General features: G+C 31.9%; 1 protein-coding gene across 1 annotated transcript; it reads right to left on the reverse strand.

The window, feature by feature from the left end:
• Positions 1–2,982: 2,982 nt before the first annotated feature.
• On the reverse strand, positions 2,983–4,902 carry LOC108474365 (ammonium transporter 1 member 1-like). The gene has a single exon (XM_017776271.2). The coding sequence runs from the start codon at positions 4,862–4,864 to the stop codon at positions 3,200–3,202; it is 1,665 nt and encodes a 554-aa protein (XP_017631760.2). The 5' UTR covers positions 4,865–4,902; the 3' UTR covers positions 2,983–3,199.
• Between the last annotated feature and the right edge of the window lie 14,928 nt (positions 4,903–19,830).

The raw sequence follows: 19,830 nt of genomic DNA on the forward strand, positions 1-19,830 counted from the left end.
GCTATCTTCATAATTTTCTTCAATCAAAAAGTATTCAATTGAGGGCCCAATTTTTTATTTTATTTTGAATATAGCAACCAATTTTGAATGAATACTAGATTTTAGAAAGAAAAAGAAAAGGATTTTTCAAATTTGAGTTGACTTGACTTTAACTTATAATTAATGATAAAATATATTATATTATTTAAATTTAATTATAATATATTATTATTTTTAAACAACAAAACAAATATCAAATTACATGGACTCACCTTAATTTAAGCTTAAAGCCTTAAAAAAACGTTTTAAAATTTTCCTATTTATATTAATAAATGATTGCATGTAATGATAAGATACATTATACGTTTATGAGAAAGATTTAAGATTGTATATTAAAAATAATATTATTAAAAAAACAGTCACAAACATTAATGTAAGCAGTAAAACGTACATGAAATACCTCAAATAAAAAAAAAACACTTGTTATTATGGCTAACACATAAACTTCATTGGAGAAAGCCTTCAAATTACAGTAACATCACGTGGGAAGAAGAGTAAGGAATAGTTTGTAGGAATATTTTATACTCAAGGCGTTTGTTTTTTATTTTATTTTTGATACTTTTCGATGCGTAATGATTAGGAGTGATGTCAAAAAATTACATTAAAGGGTTAAAAATTAATAATACATTTTTTGAAAGAGTTAAAAAGTGAATTATTATTATTTTATTTTGTGATTTCATTAATTTTGAAAGAATTATATAATAGATTTATTATTTTGGTGGGTCAAAATCACTGTATACCCTTTTATATTCACTGTTCATAATTATGATTCCATTTTAGACCTTTTACGCAAGGAGCAAATGTCCCTAACACTTTCTCTTTTCGTCTACAATACTTAAACTCGAGACCATTAAGGAAAATCAAACTTTTCATCACTTAATCTAATATAAAAATTAGACAGACCCGACCTTAGAGTTGTCTAAAGGTGCGGTTACTCAGGGCTCAAGATTAAAAAAGGTTTAAAATATTATTTTTTAACTTTTAAGGATCTAAAAAAATTATCAACTTTTAAGGAGTTCCAAAAAAGAATTTTTTTAGCTTTTAAGGGTTTAAAATTTTTTTTACCTAATTTTAAGGGACTTGAAAGAATTTTTCTTAACTTTTAAGGAATTTAAAATCTCATTTTATTGTTTTACCTATATTTTAAAAATGTCAAGAATGAAAATGAAACTAGAAGAAGGAAATTACTTTAATTTTTTGAAAAATTATAAAAATAATATAGTGAAAAATTATAGTCCTACCATTCACATCATCCCAAAGTCGCTCATTTTCTTCGTATCACCCACTCAATGAAAAGTTAAGAAGTTTTTGTTGTTTTTTTTGTTTAGGTAAATTGTGAACTCTTTTATCATCCATTCAATGAAATTTCTTAGATTGAATAAAACCAAAAAAAGGGTGACCTTTGTAGATAAAAGCCACAAAAGGTTCACTATCAAGTGTTTAGTATTCTACATGTGGAATTTGAAGTGTGAATGCTATTTTATTTTTCCTTTTATTAGCTAAGCCCACTTCCATGTGACAAAAATTTTAATTAATTTTACTTTTTCTTCACTTGGGTATTTGTTTAAAATTTCTATAATATAATAAAAAATAAAAGGAATATATATTTTTTTGGGTCAACAAAAGACTTCCAACCCTTCAAAGAAAAACAAAAACCATTGATGATATTGATGTACACCAAAACCACTTGCTTGTTTGCTTTTGCTTTAGTTGCAAGCCTGAACTTTTGACCACCAAGCCTTAAATGTAACCATTTACCATTCAATTTCTCATTAATTAATAAAAAATAGTGATTCCCAGATTAATTTTAATTTTAAATATTAAAAATTAATTAAATTTAAATTAGTTTTAAAAGTCAAGTTAAAACTTTTGATGTTTTAATAAATACATAGTTCGAGACAATATTATATGATATATATTAATTTTTTTAATTAAAATGACGTGATTTTTTTATAAATATTATGTGAAAATAATGAATTAATATGCTAGTATTGCACTACCCATATCATTATATATTTACCGTATAAGATTTTAAATATAATATAGGTTAATTTAACAAATACAACTATTATTGTTTGGGGTCAGAATTAAAATTTTAAAATTAGAAAAATATAAAAATAAAAACTATATAATTTATTATACATTCATGTATGACAATCTAAATCCATGTCTCATATTCATACCTTAGCTGTCGCATTAGAAAACAAAATCTTTGACTTTATGGCCAAACTAAATTGTGTTCCAGTTCTTAGTCTCTGCCAATGTGAAACAGCAACTAGCTTCACTATGATTGATAAGATAATGAGTGGCCTTCAATGTATTCACTAATATATATTTTTGTATCATAATTTTATTTAAAAGTTAAATAAAATTTGTTTTTTAGGGTTTTTGGGTTTTCTAAGATGTAAATTAAATATTTAAATTAGGAAATTAATGAAATTAATTAGCCCTAATTATGAAGGGATTGCTTAGTTTTCTCATCCATAGATTTCCAATCCAATTTTTTCCCATGTGATTAGAACAAGCAAATAAAATCTCATTGAAAAAGGTCCACTTGCTCCAAGATTCTAGGTCAAAGTTATCACAGTTAACAAGATTCCTACCCGCGGTGCTCATTAATAAAAATAAAAGAACTTAAAATAGAATGTTACTAGATTTAGTCTTTATTTTATTTAATTGATATTAATGTTATTATTAATTTAAATAATTATAAATTTAAATACGTTAAAATATATATTTTTATTTAAAATTTAAAAGTAAATATTATATCAAATAGAATAAATATGATAAAAATTTATAATAAAATTAATATAAAATAAATCTAAAAGTATTTGTTTTATCACATGAATCCTATGAAAAAAAAGTGAAATCACATTTTTTTCCACTGAGGAAAAAAAGGAGTTTTGAAAAGTAAAAACAAAAAGAAGATTGGATTCAACAAGGTTCTTCACCACCAAAGCTAACATCAATATTCTAATTAAGAACAAGTCCCATTTTTCAAGCTTACATAGAAAAATAACATGAAACTCACCCACCCACCTACCAAAAGTAAGATTAATTATCTCACACAAATCTCAAGGAATTCATATGTATATAAAAATATAATCTATCCAATATGATAAAATATTCTTAACAAGTTTGGATTTAATAAAAAAAAAATTTAGACTGAAGGAGGAGTTGGGAAGCTTTCAATTTTCCTCATTTGAATGCCATTTTTTTGGGATTCATCTTCATCATGATAAACATAAGCAAGTCCCCCATGCCTGGTTAAGTCCATGCCAGCCATTTCATCTTCGACTGAGATTCTTAAAAGCCCGAATTTGTGAAGGAAATAGAACAGGGTTCCCATTGTGGCACTCACCCACCCGACAATAACCAGAATCTGGATGATCTGCGCCGCGAACAGCTTCCCTCCGCCGCCCATGAACAGCCCGTACTTGGCTGGCCTGCCGGGGTAAACTTGTTTCACGAGCTTTTCAGACGCGAACAAACCTGTGAAAATGACACCCCAAGCGCCGCATCCACCGTGCAATTGGGCAGCCTCCAAGGGGTCGTCGTACTTGACTTTCTCGGCTAGTTTGTTGCATCCGATTAAGACTAGAGCGGCGACGAAGCCGCAGATGATAGCGGCCCATGGTTCAACCACCGAGCAGCCTGATGTGATGGCGGCGAAGCCACCAAGTAAGCCGTTGCAAACATCAGTGACGTTCCAATGGCCGGTCAAAATCCTTTTACAAAAAAGAGTAGTCAACGCCGCTGTACATCCGGCTAAAGTGGTGGTCACCGCCGTTCTTCCCACCGCACTCCACTGACCATAATAGTTACCGGAAGTGTAAAAACTCGAGATTTTGTTAAACGAACCGGGGTTGAACCCATACCAACCGAACCAAAGCATGAAAGTACCAAGAACAACAAGCGTCGCACTATGACCACGCAAAGCCACCGATCTACCCGAATGATCAAACCTTCCGATTCTTGGTCCTTCAATAAACGCACCCCATAAACCGGCGACACCACCGACGATATGAACAACACCAGAGCCGGCAAAATCAATAACACCGGAGCCAAAAAGGAAATCATCTGTTCTAAAAGCACTAGCCCAACCATCAGTCGCCCAAAACCAATGCGAAACAACGGGGTAAACAAATCCGGTCAAGAAAGACGAGTAAATAAGATAAGCAACGAATTGGGTTCTTTCAGCAATGGAGCCACTGGTAATCCCAGCAGCTGCAATAGCAAAAGCCCATTGATATAGGAAATTGCTATAATCAAACGAAGAAGAAGGGATGGATTCTAAAGCAAAGTTATGGCGGCCGATGAAGCCATTGGAAGGGGACCCAAAGGCAAAGGCGAACCCAAAAAGGTAATAAAAAAGACCACCGGTGGCAGCGTCGAGGACGTTGGTTAACATGATGTTCATGGTGTTTTTGGCTCGGACTGAGCCAGCACAGAGCATAGCAAAGCCGAGTTGCATGGAGAAGACGAGGTAGGCTGAGAAGAGAAGGTAAGTGTTGTCGACGGCATAAGAAGCGTCACTGAACTTGCTGCATATGTAGTCGGCGGCGCCGGTGCCGTTGACGCCGAGGAGCGGAGCTAAGTCCGCTGAACAAGTAGTCATTGGCCAAGGTTGAAAGAAGGAAGATGAGCGGAAATGAGAGAGAAAGAGAGTTATAGGCAGAGCATGGAACAGTGGTTGATGTTTATATAGAAAGACTTCGTGCAAAAGTAAGACTTTTCCGTTCACATTTTTTGTGCTTTTATATAAATAATGTATACATATGGAATATTCTTCCTTTTCCTCTTTAGTTGAAAATTTTGTTTGCATTTGTGTAAATTTTTAAAATTTATTATAATACATGACTGAATTTTCAGAATAAATTTTCATAAATATATTTCGAGATGGAATAAAAAAATTTATTTCATGATTGGTGGAAATTTTAATAATTTTAAAATAAAAATGTAATTAACATTTAATTATTTATGTTAATTAAAACTTTGTTTAATAGTATTTTAGGAAAAATTCTAGACATAGTGTCCTTAAATTGTGAAATTGCTAGCTACTTACTAATTTTGTTTATTCGTTAATTTTGATTTTGGGTTTTTATTTTAAGGTTTAATATGTAATCTGTAATTAAGTTCGATTGATATTTTTTTGTCTAATGTAATATTTGTTTTTAATAAAAATTTATTGATCTAAGGTAACATTGTTATCTTTTAATTTGAGTTTTAGAGTTAATTTAATGAAAATTCATAATTAATTATTAATATTCATAATTAACTTTCATCCAATTAAAAATTAAAATATATACTTTTTAAAATATTTATATGCATTTAAATATGTTGTTTAAAATATTGTATTAACTATGTTTAAATATATATATTTTTTAATTTTTGCGTTAATTATGCTTAAATATATTATATTATATTATATGCATTTATTATATTATTACTTTACTAAATAATTCTTCATTGACTTTTTTTTTTTTTTTGAAATTTCATTGGAAAAATTGGTCCACACATATAAGAAAATTTTCATTTCATTAGAACAAAATTGGGAGTTTTATTATTACGTCGACAAATAGAGCACTAAGCAACTCACATGTATTATATTCATTGATTAATGATGACTTGTATGAATTTATAAAGAAGTTGAGAATATTTTAAATATACTTTTAATTTTATTTTATTATCAATAATATTATATTATGTTATATTCCAGAGCTAAAGTAAAAAATATATATTTTAAAAAGATAAAAAATATAATTTTATCATTATAATAATTTGCTATATGAAAAAAATCAATTTTAAGACACCAAAGTCATGTACCCATCCTCCATCAATGCATAGGATGTAAATGAAAGAAAAACATAATATTAAAAATATATCTATAAAAGATTTATTTAATAATTGAATTACAGATAAAGTGATAAGATAATTATGAATAAATTATCATCTATTTTGGTTCCATCCCTAACCATTTCTTTTTTAGTTGTTTTGTTTAAAATAAATACGTCATTATTGTTTAAATTGATTATTAAGTATTGTTTTATTAAGTTAATCCGTGATATCAATTTAGTCAATCACATTACATACAAACGGTATAATTTATTAGAATTTTAAATTTAAAATAATATAAATGACCTAAATTTAAATATTATAAATAATAATATTCGTTAAAAAGGAAATAATAATATTAGAAATGACTTGAATATGTCACTGAAAATACAAATTATATAATTAAATAAAATATGATGCGACCTGGATGTATGAGTATTTTAAAATTTAGGCTTAACGTATTTTTAGTCCCTAAAGTTTTATTTTATTTTATTTTGGTCCTTAAATTTTTTATCTCATTTTAGTCCTTAACATTATGAGACATTTCTAGTCTATTCTTTTGGACATTAAAACTAATGATTGGGACATCTAGGTAATCATATGTTTTTATGTGTCATACGTTAATATCGAAAAATCTTTAAAAATGCGAAAATGCCAAAATTATTAAAAATACTAAAGATATTAAAATATAAAATTACAAAAACAATATAAAATATAGAAAACATACTAATTTTTTAAAAGAGATTAGATATTTTAATATTTTAAAATTTTAAAAATTATATTGAGTAGAGCTTGAATATTGGATTATTGTCTCTTGGAAGGATACTACTTATGGTAATTGTTTTATAACTCTATCAATTTGAATTTATAATTGATAGATCCTTTTAGGTGATAAATTTGGATAAATTTTTTTCACATTATTTAATTAGTTAAAAATAATGTTATTTCAATTAAATAATAATTTAAATAATATTTCTAATTATTTCAAAAAAATAATTACCTCAAGACAAATTATTTATCTCTAGACCAATATATTAAGCACTACAGTCAAGTGTTTGACCATTTGAAAGAACTTTAGTACAAAATAAAAAAGCATGCGCAAGATGATATATGAAGGAAGCTTACTTCAAACATTAAATAGGAGTGGATTTAAATAAACATGTTATCAATAGCACAAGCAATGTACTAAAAATTAGTGTAATTTAAAATGTTAAAAATTTGATAAAATTTTCTTCAATTTTTATTAAAATATTTTTAAAATACAATTCTTATAAAAAAATTGATTGTATTATGAAACATCCTATGCCCAACCTATCTATCGAATTCTGGTATGAAGCGTCACAAATGGTCCGGGTTCACCTATTCTTAATTTTGCTAACTCAGCTGCTAATAAACAGTCTAAAAATAAAACTAAGTCCAAAAATAAAACTATCTAATAATGAAATAAAAAAAATAATTCTTAAAACTAAGGCCTTAAGCCACTGAATGCTTAGTTTTTTTAAATTTCTATCTCTAATCCGATTGTTTATTTATAAGGAAACTTTTACATCTCTTATCATGGCTAATTATCCCATTACCCAGATTCTAGGGTGCTATCAGGATACAACATAACAATTCCTAGGGCGAAGCCTCCAATGGTTACTATTTCCTATGTGCATGACTCTAAACATCCAATGATTCCTGATCTTAACACTATCTGGCTAGGTCTCTCCTCTAAGTCCTCAATCAACCCTGCAAATCCTGCAAACATCAGCCACACTATTGTAAGTTCAAATGAACTTAGTGAGTTCTTTCACTAGGTTACACATAAACAATTGAACCCTATCTCACGAGGGAAACAAATGTAAACTAATCTAAATAAAATTTAACTCTCTATTTGCTCAAGGTGAGCGTTCCTTATCAGGGTTGCGAACTCTATCCGATTCTATGAGCTACCCGGTTCCCTATAGGACCTTCCATTTGTTGAACCCTCCACTTGACCATAATCCAAATACTTCTCCATTTCAACAAGTCCTATCTATACTTCGCTTCTTTCCTTCCTTTCATACACACCGTATACAAGGTGTTCGTTGACCTTTAACCTATTTAGATGTATGCCTGTTTTCCCATACTATTCCTCTATATTAGTTTTCTTGCCTTTCCTTCCAAGGGTTTTTAGGACATACCTTCCTTAGTAGACCTTCCCAGTTGAACCAATCCTTAGGGAACTCCCATTTTTTTCTATACCATAAAAATATACATATTTATTTTGGGTAGATTTGTTAATATTAATATTACATATTTAAATTATAGAAATATTACCGAGCATTGTACTTAACATACAATTTATTCTCTTTGTGTGCAGGTTAGGTTAACTTGATATTTTCAAGCATCGACCAAAACATCCAAACTATAATCCCTGTCTCAGTTATGTTCGTTTATTTCCAAATTTATTTATTTTTGGCATGTACCTAATAAGCTAAATTTTATGGTACTTAGATGATACTTTAATTTAATATTATATTTTATAGTCATATAATTATATATGTATAGATTTATATATAGGATGGATTTGTTATATGGTTGTTAAATGCATCTATATTTGAAAGATAGATTTACTTTAGTATGATTAAGGAATGTATATAATTTTAATAAATATCACATAAATTGTATAAGATAATTATGAATTGATTGTTGCTACTTCAGCAATGAATGTGACATGCTGTAGCTCAGACCCAGTGATTGGGTTAAGTTTAGGGTGTTACAGTTTTACTCATCATACTTGGCTGCCATAGCATCTTTCATCTATGGTCTTACATCATATACCTTATACTTTGTACTGTGCCGCCATGGCGTCTTTCATCTATTGTCTTATGCCATGTACATTTTACCTTTAACCATGCTGTCATGGCGGCTTTCATCTATGGTCTTACGCTACGTACCTCAAACGAGACTGCCATAACGTTTTTCATCTATGGTATTACGTCATATATCGTCGTCACGATGTCATCCTAAAGGACTAGTCAATACTACCCTCGTGGTAAATACCTTTTCATAATACAAATTTTCCGAATCCTCCTCCCATTACCTCTTTAACACCGCCTAACATTGATACTCAAACACCACAATGTTCATTTCGCAAGGCCCGGAGCTTTGCTTGAGGTAATATCTAATAGGATCACTTCGCATTTCCTATCCTAACTTCATCTATCCCATTGAGGTTTTCCCACAGTTATGCAATGCATGCACATATTATTATACTTCATGTTTATGCAACAATGGCATACTCAAACAACATAAAATGGAGTTTAGGAACTCACTCGAAGCTTCATCATTTCAATAGCTTAGCCTTCTCGAACGCTAAATCTTCCATTCTCCTGATAGTTAAGCATTACAACCAAAACCTATTGGTTAAACTTGCACTTTATCTTAAAAGCCTAAACTTTCATAACAAGCAGAACCTTTAAGACAATTATGAAGATTCATAACTTTATTTCTTAACTTTTACGTACATAGAAGGGCTAAGAACCTTATCAGCTTGTTGGTTTCCCTACTCTTGGTTTCCCTACTCTTTCAACTGAACCCTCATGAAGTCTACTCCATGCAAAACTTTTCATGGTTATTCATTCTTTGAGCCATCAAAAAAGATAAAGTACGAGAGAAAATAAAATAGATTCTGGAAGGAAATCATCCCTCGAAGCCATTTTCTAACTATTTATAGCCCTTCCTGTGCTAATACCAACCTTAGGAGAACCATCTATCACTAATAATTATGTCTCCCACTAAGGGACCGGTTGGTTCCATTCTAACCAAACCAGGTTTTGTTCTTAACCATGTCCAATTCAGTTTTCAGCTTTCCTATTTCTTCCAATAGAGGCCACCAACTTGTAGCTTCTTTCAATTTATTCCCTTAATTATTCAAAATTTCGGGTTTATTAGAAACAGAGTGTTACATATCTACTTGTATTTCCTTATTTATAGTTTCCTAGTATCCTTTCAACATACATTTACTGGAATTTCTACTACTATATTTTTTTAATTATACTTTCTGTATATTCCTAATATTCAATTATTGGTACTTACCTCTCTGTTAGCTAATCTAGGTACATGTATTAACGTATCGCATGTAATATCTTAACAATAGTGAGGACTGAGGGACTTAGCCAGATTGATCACCATGCACATAAGGGTACTTCTTTCCAATCTTTTAGGTTAGAAGACCGACTAAACCTATGCTTTGATACAACTAAACTTGTAACACCCCACGCCTAACCTGTTCGCCGGATCCGAGTATGAAATGTCACAAATAGTCTGGTTTTACCTACTCTTAATTTTGCTAACTCAACTGCTAATAAACAATCTAAAAATAAAACTATCTAATAAGAAAATTAAAAATAATAATTCTTACAACTAAGGCCTTAAGCCACTAAATACTTAGTCTCTTAAATTTTTATTTCTAATTCGATCGTTTAATTACAAGGAAACTTTTACATCTCTTATCATGGCTAACTATCCCATTACCCAGATTCTAGGGCGTTATCAGGATATCACATAACAATTATTGGGGCAAAGCCTCCAATGGTTACTCTTTCTTATGTGTATGACTTTAAACATCCAACGATTCTTGTTCTCAACACTGTCTGGTTAGGTCCCTCATCTGAGTCCTCAATTAACCATACAAATCCTGCAAACATCAACCACACTACTGTAAGTTCAAATGAACTTAGTGGGTTCTTTCATTAGGTCATATATAAAAAATCGAACCTTATCTCACGAGGGAAACAAATGTAAACAAATCTAAACAGAATTTAACTCCCTGCTTGCTCAAAGTGAGCGTTCCTTATCAGGGTGGCGGACTCCACCTAATCTTATGAGTTACTCACCTCATTATTGGACCTTACATTTGTCAAACCATACACTTGACCATAATCTAGATACCTTACTATATAAACGAATCCTATTCTTATTTCACGTCTTTCCTTCCTTTCATACACACCGCGTATAAGGTGTTTGTTAACCTTTAACCTACTAAGTTGTATGCTTGTTTTCCCATACTATTCCTCTATATTAGCTTTCTCACATTTCCTCCAAGGGTTCTTAAGACATACCTTTCATGGAAGACCTTCTCGGTCGAACTTGTCCTTGGTGGACTCCCCTATTTTCTATACCATAGTCCTAAATGACATAATTAACATTTTGTATTGTGCTGACTCACAGCGAACCTCACCACTTTGGTGAACCCATCCTTGTTCCATCCCATTGACAACTATGGTGGGATTACTTCCAATAATCTGCCTTATGCACAATACTAACCTAGGATCTCACCTGTCCCATATGATGAACAATTGACTTATCGTTCTGGTAGGTCATCATTCATAAGACTATACGAGTTTGTTTACCCTCTTACATCTTCATAATTAGGTCTGCTTTTGCATGACCTATCTTTTTCTAGTTCTTGTTGGGTCTTTACCCATGCCTTGTCAACTTTCATATCTATCATTACCACTTTCTTTATTATTGGTGGATTTCCTGATGATCTATTTGTCATACTTACGTTTTCTTTTAACTCTTCTTCCACCTGTGTTGTTTCTCATGCTTGGTACACAGGCTTGTTCCCCATGCTTGAGGTTATGGCGGACTTTTTATGTTTGTTTCCTAGTGGACTTTATAGTTTGTCATAGTCAAGCTATGGTTTTACACTTTTCTCACCCCATTTCTCACATCCTGGCTAACTTACCCCGTGTTTACTGTCCCAACGAACTTTATTTTTGTTTACTATCCTAGCGTACTACTTGTTTGTGTTTACTGTTCGAGTGGACTATCTCTATGGATGCCATAGTATCTTTCATTCATGGTCTTACATAGATCCATCATCCTAGTGTATTACCATATGATGCCATGAAGTCTTTCATCCGTGGTTTTACTTATTATACCTAGCTGCCATAACATCTGTCATCTATGGTCTTACACTATATACCTTAACCCTGTACCATGCTGTCATGGCTTCTTTCATCCATAGTATTACAGTATGTACCACATACTAGACTGCCATAGTATCTTTTATATATGGTCTTACGCCATATACCATCGTCATGGTGTCGTCTCGAAGTACTAGTCGGTACTGTCATCGCTGTAATCGTCTTTCCATAATACATAATTCTCGAATCCTCTTGCTATTATCTCCTTTACAGCATCTAACCTTATACTCAAACGCCGTAGTGTTCCCTCCACAAGGCCTGGAGCTTTGCTCATGGTGGTAACTAACATGTTCTCTCTCCATTTCCCTTCCCAAAATTTCTCTATTCCATACAGGTTTTTCCCACAATCATGCAATGCATGCACATATCATCATATTTCATGTTTATGCAAACATGACATATTTAGACAACATAGATCATAACAACAAGTTTGGAGTCTAGAATTCACTTAAAGCTTCATCGTTTCCACTGCTTAGCTTTCTCGAATGCTAGAGCTTCCATTCTTCTGGTAACTAAGCATTACAACAAAAAACCTACTGGTTAAACTTGTATTTCATCTTAAAAGCTTAAACTTTCATAACATGCAAAACCCTTAAGATAGTTCTGAAGATCTATAACTTCATTTTTAACTTTTACGTAAATAAGAGGGCTAAGAACCTTACCATCTTACTGGTTTCTTTACTTTTCCATCTCCATCCTCATTAAGTCTACTCCATGCAGAACCTTCAGTGGCCTAATCTTCTTCAAAGTATTCAAATAAGATGAAGAATGGAAGAAAATGAAATAGATTCAAGAAGGAATTCATCCTTGGGAAGCAGTTTCCCAGTTTTTTAATAGCCCTTGCCGTGCTATTACCAACTTTATGAAAACCACCCATTGCTAATTATTATGTCTCCTATTAAGGAACTAACTGGTTCCATTTTAACCGAACTAGGTTTGGTTCTCAACCATGTCAAATTCAGTTTCCACTTTTCTCGTTTCTTTCAATAGAGGTCACCAACTTGTGATCTCTTTCAATTTAATCCTCTCATTATTTCAAGTTTTCGGATCAATTGAAAACCAGGTGTTACAAATTGGATTTAAATAGGAATATTCATGAAATTAATAAAATCTATTACGCTTTAAATATACAAAAAGTATAAGAACTAAGAGCGTAATTAAACCAAATCATAAAAATACTTAAAAACATAATTTTTTTTTCGTATTTTAGTAAGACATAAAAAAGGTTATACAATCAAATCTATGAGTGTGATGTAAGGAAAAAAAAACAATGGACGATACTTAAATCCAAATTACGTAACTAAGATTCTAAGAATAAATGAACAATAAAACAAAATAAAATACATCCATTTAATCTCAACTCATTTACAGCCTTATTAATATCTAAATAATATATCAAATAGCATGCTTAGTTCCATTTGGAACAAACAATGAAGTAATATTATTTATATATATATATATATATATATATATATAATTTAAAGGAAAACTGAGCATATCATATCGTCATGCTTATATTTATTTTTATGAAAGTCATGAGTTGAATTATGTAAGAATATTAATATTATTATTTAATTAATTTAAATATTATAATTTAAGAGTAATATAATTCCAAGTCAACTTCTTGCAAATTCCACAATATTGAAATTGGAATCTCCAACTAAATAAATGTAACGTATTGAAAAATGAATATTTGATTCACATTTTAAGTTTAGAATCTGTAAACGCAAAATGTCAACCATACAGATTCCATTGTTAAACTTTGATTATATTTAAATAATAATAATAATAATAACCAAACGATGTTAGTATAAAGAAAAAAACATACCAGGCTGCATACTATAATGACCCATTTCACTTGGATAATATATTATTAGGAATTTTAAAACACGTATATGCGTGTAAAAATTACGTATTTAGAATATAAATATGTATTTAAAATACTATATAATAAATAAATAGGTGTATGATTTGAAATTAATTAATCATAATAGCACATGAGTTATGTACGATATTAAAATGAAAAATTAGATTAAATTATGAGTAAAATAAAATTAAATACACAAATACATTAGATTAATAATACTAAAAGCATTACAATTGTTTATCATTGTATTGTCATCAATAGTGAATTAGTGTCTAGTTGACTTATGATACAAATTCAATTATTAACATTATCAGCATATACAATTGATGGGATATTAAAATATGCATAATACAATTAAAATATAAATATTGTATAATATGGTGATGCTTATCAGTTTTGTTTTTATGAAAGTCAAAAGATAATTAACTATTTTAAGATTTCTTCAGTATAAATTCAAGGATAATATAATTCCAAAGTCAACTTCTCGCAAAATATACAACAAAATGTATATTCATCTTTTGATTCACATTTCTAAGTTTAAAGTATTGAAAACTGTATACGCAAATAATGCCAACCACAGATTCCAATTATCATCCTAATTGTAAACTTAATATATACATGAAATCCGATAACGTTTGGTTGGATAGAAAATAATAATTTTTTGAGAATTTAATTTGTTGAAAAACGATTTTAATGTTTGGTATGTTATATTTTGAAAAAAAAATTTGGAATCTAACTTTTTCATAAAAATAGCAATATGATTCCCACCGTAAAAAGTGAAAAAGTTACTTTCCTATGTAGTTGTTAAGTTAAAAGATATTAAAGATAAAATTAGCTTTATTTTATTTTGGTTTACGGTATTAATATATTAAAAATAAAAAAGAGTTCCTTTCTTTTCCCTTTCAGTATATTGATTCAAAATTTCAATTTCATTATAGTATTCATTAAAAAAAAGTTTTATATTTATACATGGCTTTATATATGCACTGTCATATTTTTAAAAAAATACATGCAAGATAAATTTGAATAAGTTTTTTAATTAAAATTATTAATTAAAATAATAATTTTAAAATTTATCAATTAAAATATTATTAAATATTTAATTCAAAGATTCTTACTAATAAATTTTATTGTAAAATATTAAATACATGAATATTATTTTTATTTCATAAGGGTAAATTTGTAAATTACCATTACATCCCCAATAAAGTATTTTGTTAACTAGTAAAGTGAACAAGGGAGGAGGACAGTGGTTACGAAGAGGAAGGTTGGGTGGAGGTTGAGAAGAGATCTTTTGTGGAAGATTTTGAGAGTTTTTGAAGGAGTGAGTGTGTGAGTGTGTGTGAGTTGTTTGCATGGCTCTTTATAGTGGTGACAAATCAGGTCACGTGTCCTAAGGTCACTAACATGGAAGTTTGATTTAGCACTCTTGGTAATGATGGTGATGTAACGTCCTAGGATAAGACATCTTAGGGCGACTGGTAATCAATTACTCTAGCTCTCCACGTGGTTCTTACATAGTCTTAGTGGAGTCGTCTTGTTTTGAAGTTTGCCAAGTTAAGGTTCGCAAACTAGCTCTGGATTTCGCAAACTAACTATAGGTCCACAACGTCATTGGATCTATTGGGAGACTCGTGTTAAGCTCCTCTATGGGTATGCTTTGAGGTCTATAAGGTTTGCTATGCGAGGGAAGGTTATAAAGTGATTTTTGCAATCTTGCTGGATATATTCATAGTAATATGTTGGAGGTTTATATATTGGATACAAATTTTATTTTGTGAAGGGATATTCTTGAACTTTTGAAATTTGAATTTTGAGTAATTGAAATTTTCAAGTGTGATGAACTTATGGCAGGAAAAATTTCGTATGTATATTTAATGATAACGCTTAAAAAAATGTGCGAAATGTTACAGTGTATTTATTGGGTTCCTAATGAAACCATTGTCACTATTACTATTTGCATACACATGTTGGGCTCTGATTGAGGCATCTTTTTGTGTATGGGTAACAGTGCACGCGTGATAACATACTTGATAAGTTTTGAAGTAATTGAAAGGTCTTGTTTTAGCTTATAAGTAGGGATAAGAGTTTGGGATTTTATCATCATATATCTATACTTTTCTAATTTCTACAGTTTGCCTCTTCTATCGTTACTCCTGTAGCTAATATAACTTACTTTCTTGTCTATTTACCATGTACAATTGTTATTTGTAGGTCTCCATCGTCTCTATTTTCTTTATAATATTCTTAATTTTATTTTACCCTGATTGAAACATGGCTTCAAGATCGATTAGTATTTCAATTGAGAGTGAAGAGTTTGTGCATTCTACATCATTAGAGGAGATACGAAAATTGTTAGCATGTAGGGGGATTACTTGTTTCAATAACTTCAAGTACAAATTTGAGATTGAAGAGGGGAAACACCGACTGAGTGAGATGGGAAACCATAAGAAGAAGAATAGTTGGTTTCGACTACCTCTCTATATATTTGAAATAGGCTTTCACTTATCTCTACATCCATTTTTTGTCGAAATGTTGAATTCCTGTGGAGTGGCCCTTGGGCAGTTGATGGGTTCTTCTTGGTGGATCTTGATGGTGTATTTTTTGGATTGTCACTTACATGAAGATGAAGCCTTTGTAAACATTTTAAGCGGATATAAAGAGTAACTTCCGTTAGTGAGACAAATCAAAAGGGATTCATGATGTTTATTATTCGAAGGGCAAAGAAATCCATCATTGATGATACCGCTAGTAATTTGTGTTTGATGAGGGACAAATACATCAAAATTGGACAAATTTGTGGCAGAAACTTTCCTTTCCCTTTAGCTTAGGTGAGACCTTCGATTGAAAGGAATACTAGATGAACCTCAGTTGAAAAGGTTGCAAACAAGTTTGCCTATAATATACGAGCAAGTTCATAACTTGAGAAACGTGCGACGATTTTGTTTGATGGAAATGAGCCCTAAAATGCTCGATGATGCGGACTTCAATCCTCTTAAGTTTGCCTAAAATGTTTGATGTGAAGCCATGCATTGAAGCTTGGCCATATGGGAATGGGGTTATTCGAAGAGCCTATGTAACATCCTGATTTTCGGGTTTATTCGCGATTTTCAATATTTTGTAAAGATTTTTAAAATTTTGTATTTGGATGTGGAATTAGTATTTTGAGTAGGTAAATGGGCTTATAGAAGGCCCATGAGTTGGCCAAAACCCAGTTGAATTTTTGGAATTTTAGACTTAGGAGTTAGGGGTTCTGGCTAAGTGGCCTTAAGTGGAGTGATGGGTAAATTGCATCACAAAAAGAGCCTTGGTTAAGTGGCAAGGGTGACGCCACTAGGCTCCTAGAAAAGTGGCGTGTGGAGCTTTGGGAAGGCAAGGGATCGATTCCTGTGTTGGCAAATAAATGCATTTATTTTTTAGTGCGGGAGGGTAAGTGTTGGAGTTCGGTGGATTCTGCTAAAGGAGAGTTGGATCAGTTTAAATGCTTGGATTAAGGAGGATAAGGGAGAGATTTAAGGATTTGGATGAGGCTAGGAGTTGGTCAATTATGGGAATTGAAGAGGAAAAATCGGCGGGGGCTATGTTGTTAGTATTTCGCACTTAGGGTATTGAGTGGTGCCGCTTTTCTTCGCTTTAACACCTTAGGGTTGTTTTTCCTCTCTTTTTCCTCTCTAGCCGAAACTACCACCTCCCTATTCCTCTTCTTCTATTTTTTCTTTCTTCTTCTTCAAAACTATTCATCATACCTGCTATTCATCAATACTTTTGCCGAATCCATAAAAGCCGAAATCCTGTGATCATTGCTTGTGCCGATTTCTTCAAAGCCAGGTTCTCCTATGTTCTTTTGTTTTTATTAATTTGCAATTATCTTTTCTTAATCCTAGATCTCTGACCGCAATTCTACTTCAAGGTTGTAGCCCCACATTATCATCTTCTTCATCACACAAAAGCGAAAAACCATAGATTTTGGGGCTTATAGTCAAACTTCAAGACTTTGGGGAATCGAGTTCTACCGCTGTTTGATAGATAAATCTACACTAGATTGCGTGGAAATCAAGTGGGAGTAAGGGTAAAGTACGTATCATCTCGGATCCGTTTTATTTTGCAAAGTTAAGAAAAGTCAAGTCCCTAAAATTAGGGAGGTGTCGATTTGGGCATATGGCTCTAAGAGTCTTTAACTGATGTTTTCTTTCGGTGACTAGAGTCTTCTTAAGCGTTGAATCTAAGGCGTGGTTCATTGGAGCAATCGGATTCGGAGCTAACTATCGATTTTGGCAAAAAGGTAAGGTTTCAAAGGTTTTAGGGATATGGTTCGATCATGGATAAGTAAGTTTTGGGGTTTAGTGATTATGGTTTGTAAATAAGAACTGTGCTAATAAATTGTAGGACATCGAAGGGATCTCGAAGCGTCGTCATGATCGGTGTGTACCAACACCCTTTCTTAGTTCAATTCGGAGAAAGTCGAAATGCCAAATTCCGGCATTTCATGGTCATGTAAGTATGTGAATGCTCTCAAGTCATAAAGGAATTGTTAGATCTGGCACCGCAAGGTGGTAAGCACGTTCAGCGTGATGCTTTAGCGTGTTTAGGAAAAAGGGCTTGATGGGCCAAAATCGGGCCCAATGGGCTTACTGGACCAATATGGGTAAGAGATGGGCAAATTAGCTCGTTAGGTAGATGGTGGAATCAAATTGCATAAAACTGATAAAAATTACTGAATTAGCTTGTGCAGAGAGCGTAGATCACGAAATTACCCCTAAAGAGCAAAATTACCAAATTACCCTAAATAGCAAAATTACCGATATACCCTAGGGTTTTAAATTGGTGAACGCATGATTGATCAATGTTGTATTTTACAAGATATGCTTTTATTAATATCTGCTGCATGGGGTTGGGGTATTAATGGAGGAAGTATCGAAAGTGGTTCATCCACGTCTTGGAGGCTTTGCCTCAATCGACTGAATTTGAGCAGCTGTTCTGTTTAACTGTGGTGTGTGTGGGGTGGGTTGAGATATTCCCCACATGGTGTGTAGGGCTGGTGCAGGCAAGTAGCGGTTGGTGGGTTGAGTAGTCTCCCGGATGGGCTTGCATTCATTATTCTCGTTGATACTCATATTATCGAACTGGGCCTATGGGCCACACTGTTATGTAAAAGGGGCTAAGGCCTTGCTCTCAGATTCGAAAAGGGCTTCGCCCATCTGTAATCGTTATCCTGAATAGGGCTTAGGCCCAATGGGCTCGAGTGATTTGGGCTTTGGATGGGTTTCAGATACACCGAGTTTCCCAAACTCACCCCTTCCTCTTCCCTCCTTGCAGTGAGCCCTAGTTGGTGGACTTGAGTCAAGGGATTCAGAGTGGCCATGAAGATGGATTGCCAATTTTAAATAAGTTTAGCATTTAATTTGGATTATTTTATTTTTATTATGTTTAAAGTTGTAATAAGGCCGCTCTTTTTAATTATTTTTATTTTGGGGATTATTAACTGTTAGCACTAGGGTTCGCTTTTATAAAACTACTTGATTTTTAAAAGATCACGATGACGCATAAAGTTTCAAGAAAGTAAATGTTTTTCCAAGGAAATAAATATTTTAAACAAACGTTTTCAACTTAAACATTTTCTTAAGACGGACATAATCAAACGATTTTCTCAAAATTATACGAGATGTTAGAGTATGGCAATGGTGGTGTGCATGTCTAGGATTGGATCCGGAAGAGCTTGGTACTTAAGCGGTCGACGGACTCACCTCCTCTTTTTCGGTTTCCTACCGGTGCATGACTTCTATTCACTTTAACTTACCTTTAAAAGTGTCTTTTACAACACCAACTCAATTTTTCCAATCTAAGTAATACGGAATGTTTTGAACGCATCAATGTGGCGCATCAAATCTGGTCATAACGTCCGTGCCGGGTTTGGGGTGTTACATTTAGTGGTATCGAGCTTGGTTGCAACAACTCGGTGTGGATCGGTCCAAAATCTTTTCAAAAACTTGGGCCTAAGAAGGGTATTTTTAGAAATGGTAAGTTTTTCAAGATGTTCAAGTTTTTTCTATTTGTTAAACGGGTTAAATCAATAGTTTTAAAATAAAAGTGTTTTCAAATAAAATCTTTTTATTTTCGGTAAACAAAAACATG

The sequence above is a fragment of the Gossypium arboreum genome, chromosome 3, assembly GCF_025698485.1.
Source record: "Gossypium arboreum isolate Shixiya-1 chromosome 3, ASM2569848v2, whole genome shotgun sequence".
NCBI classification, from domain to species: domain Eukaryota; kingdom Viridiplantae; phylum Streptophyta; class Magnoliopsida; order Malvales; family Malvaceae; genus Gossypium; species Gossypium arboreum.

Coding starts and splice junctions, on each gene's coding strand:
- LOC108474365 (XM_017776271.2), bottom strand. CDS start 4,864: ATGCAAACAAAATTTTCAACTAAAGAGGAAAAGGAAGAATATTCCATA.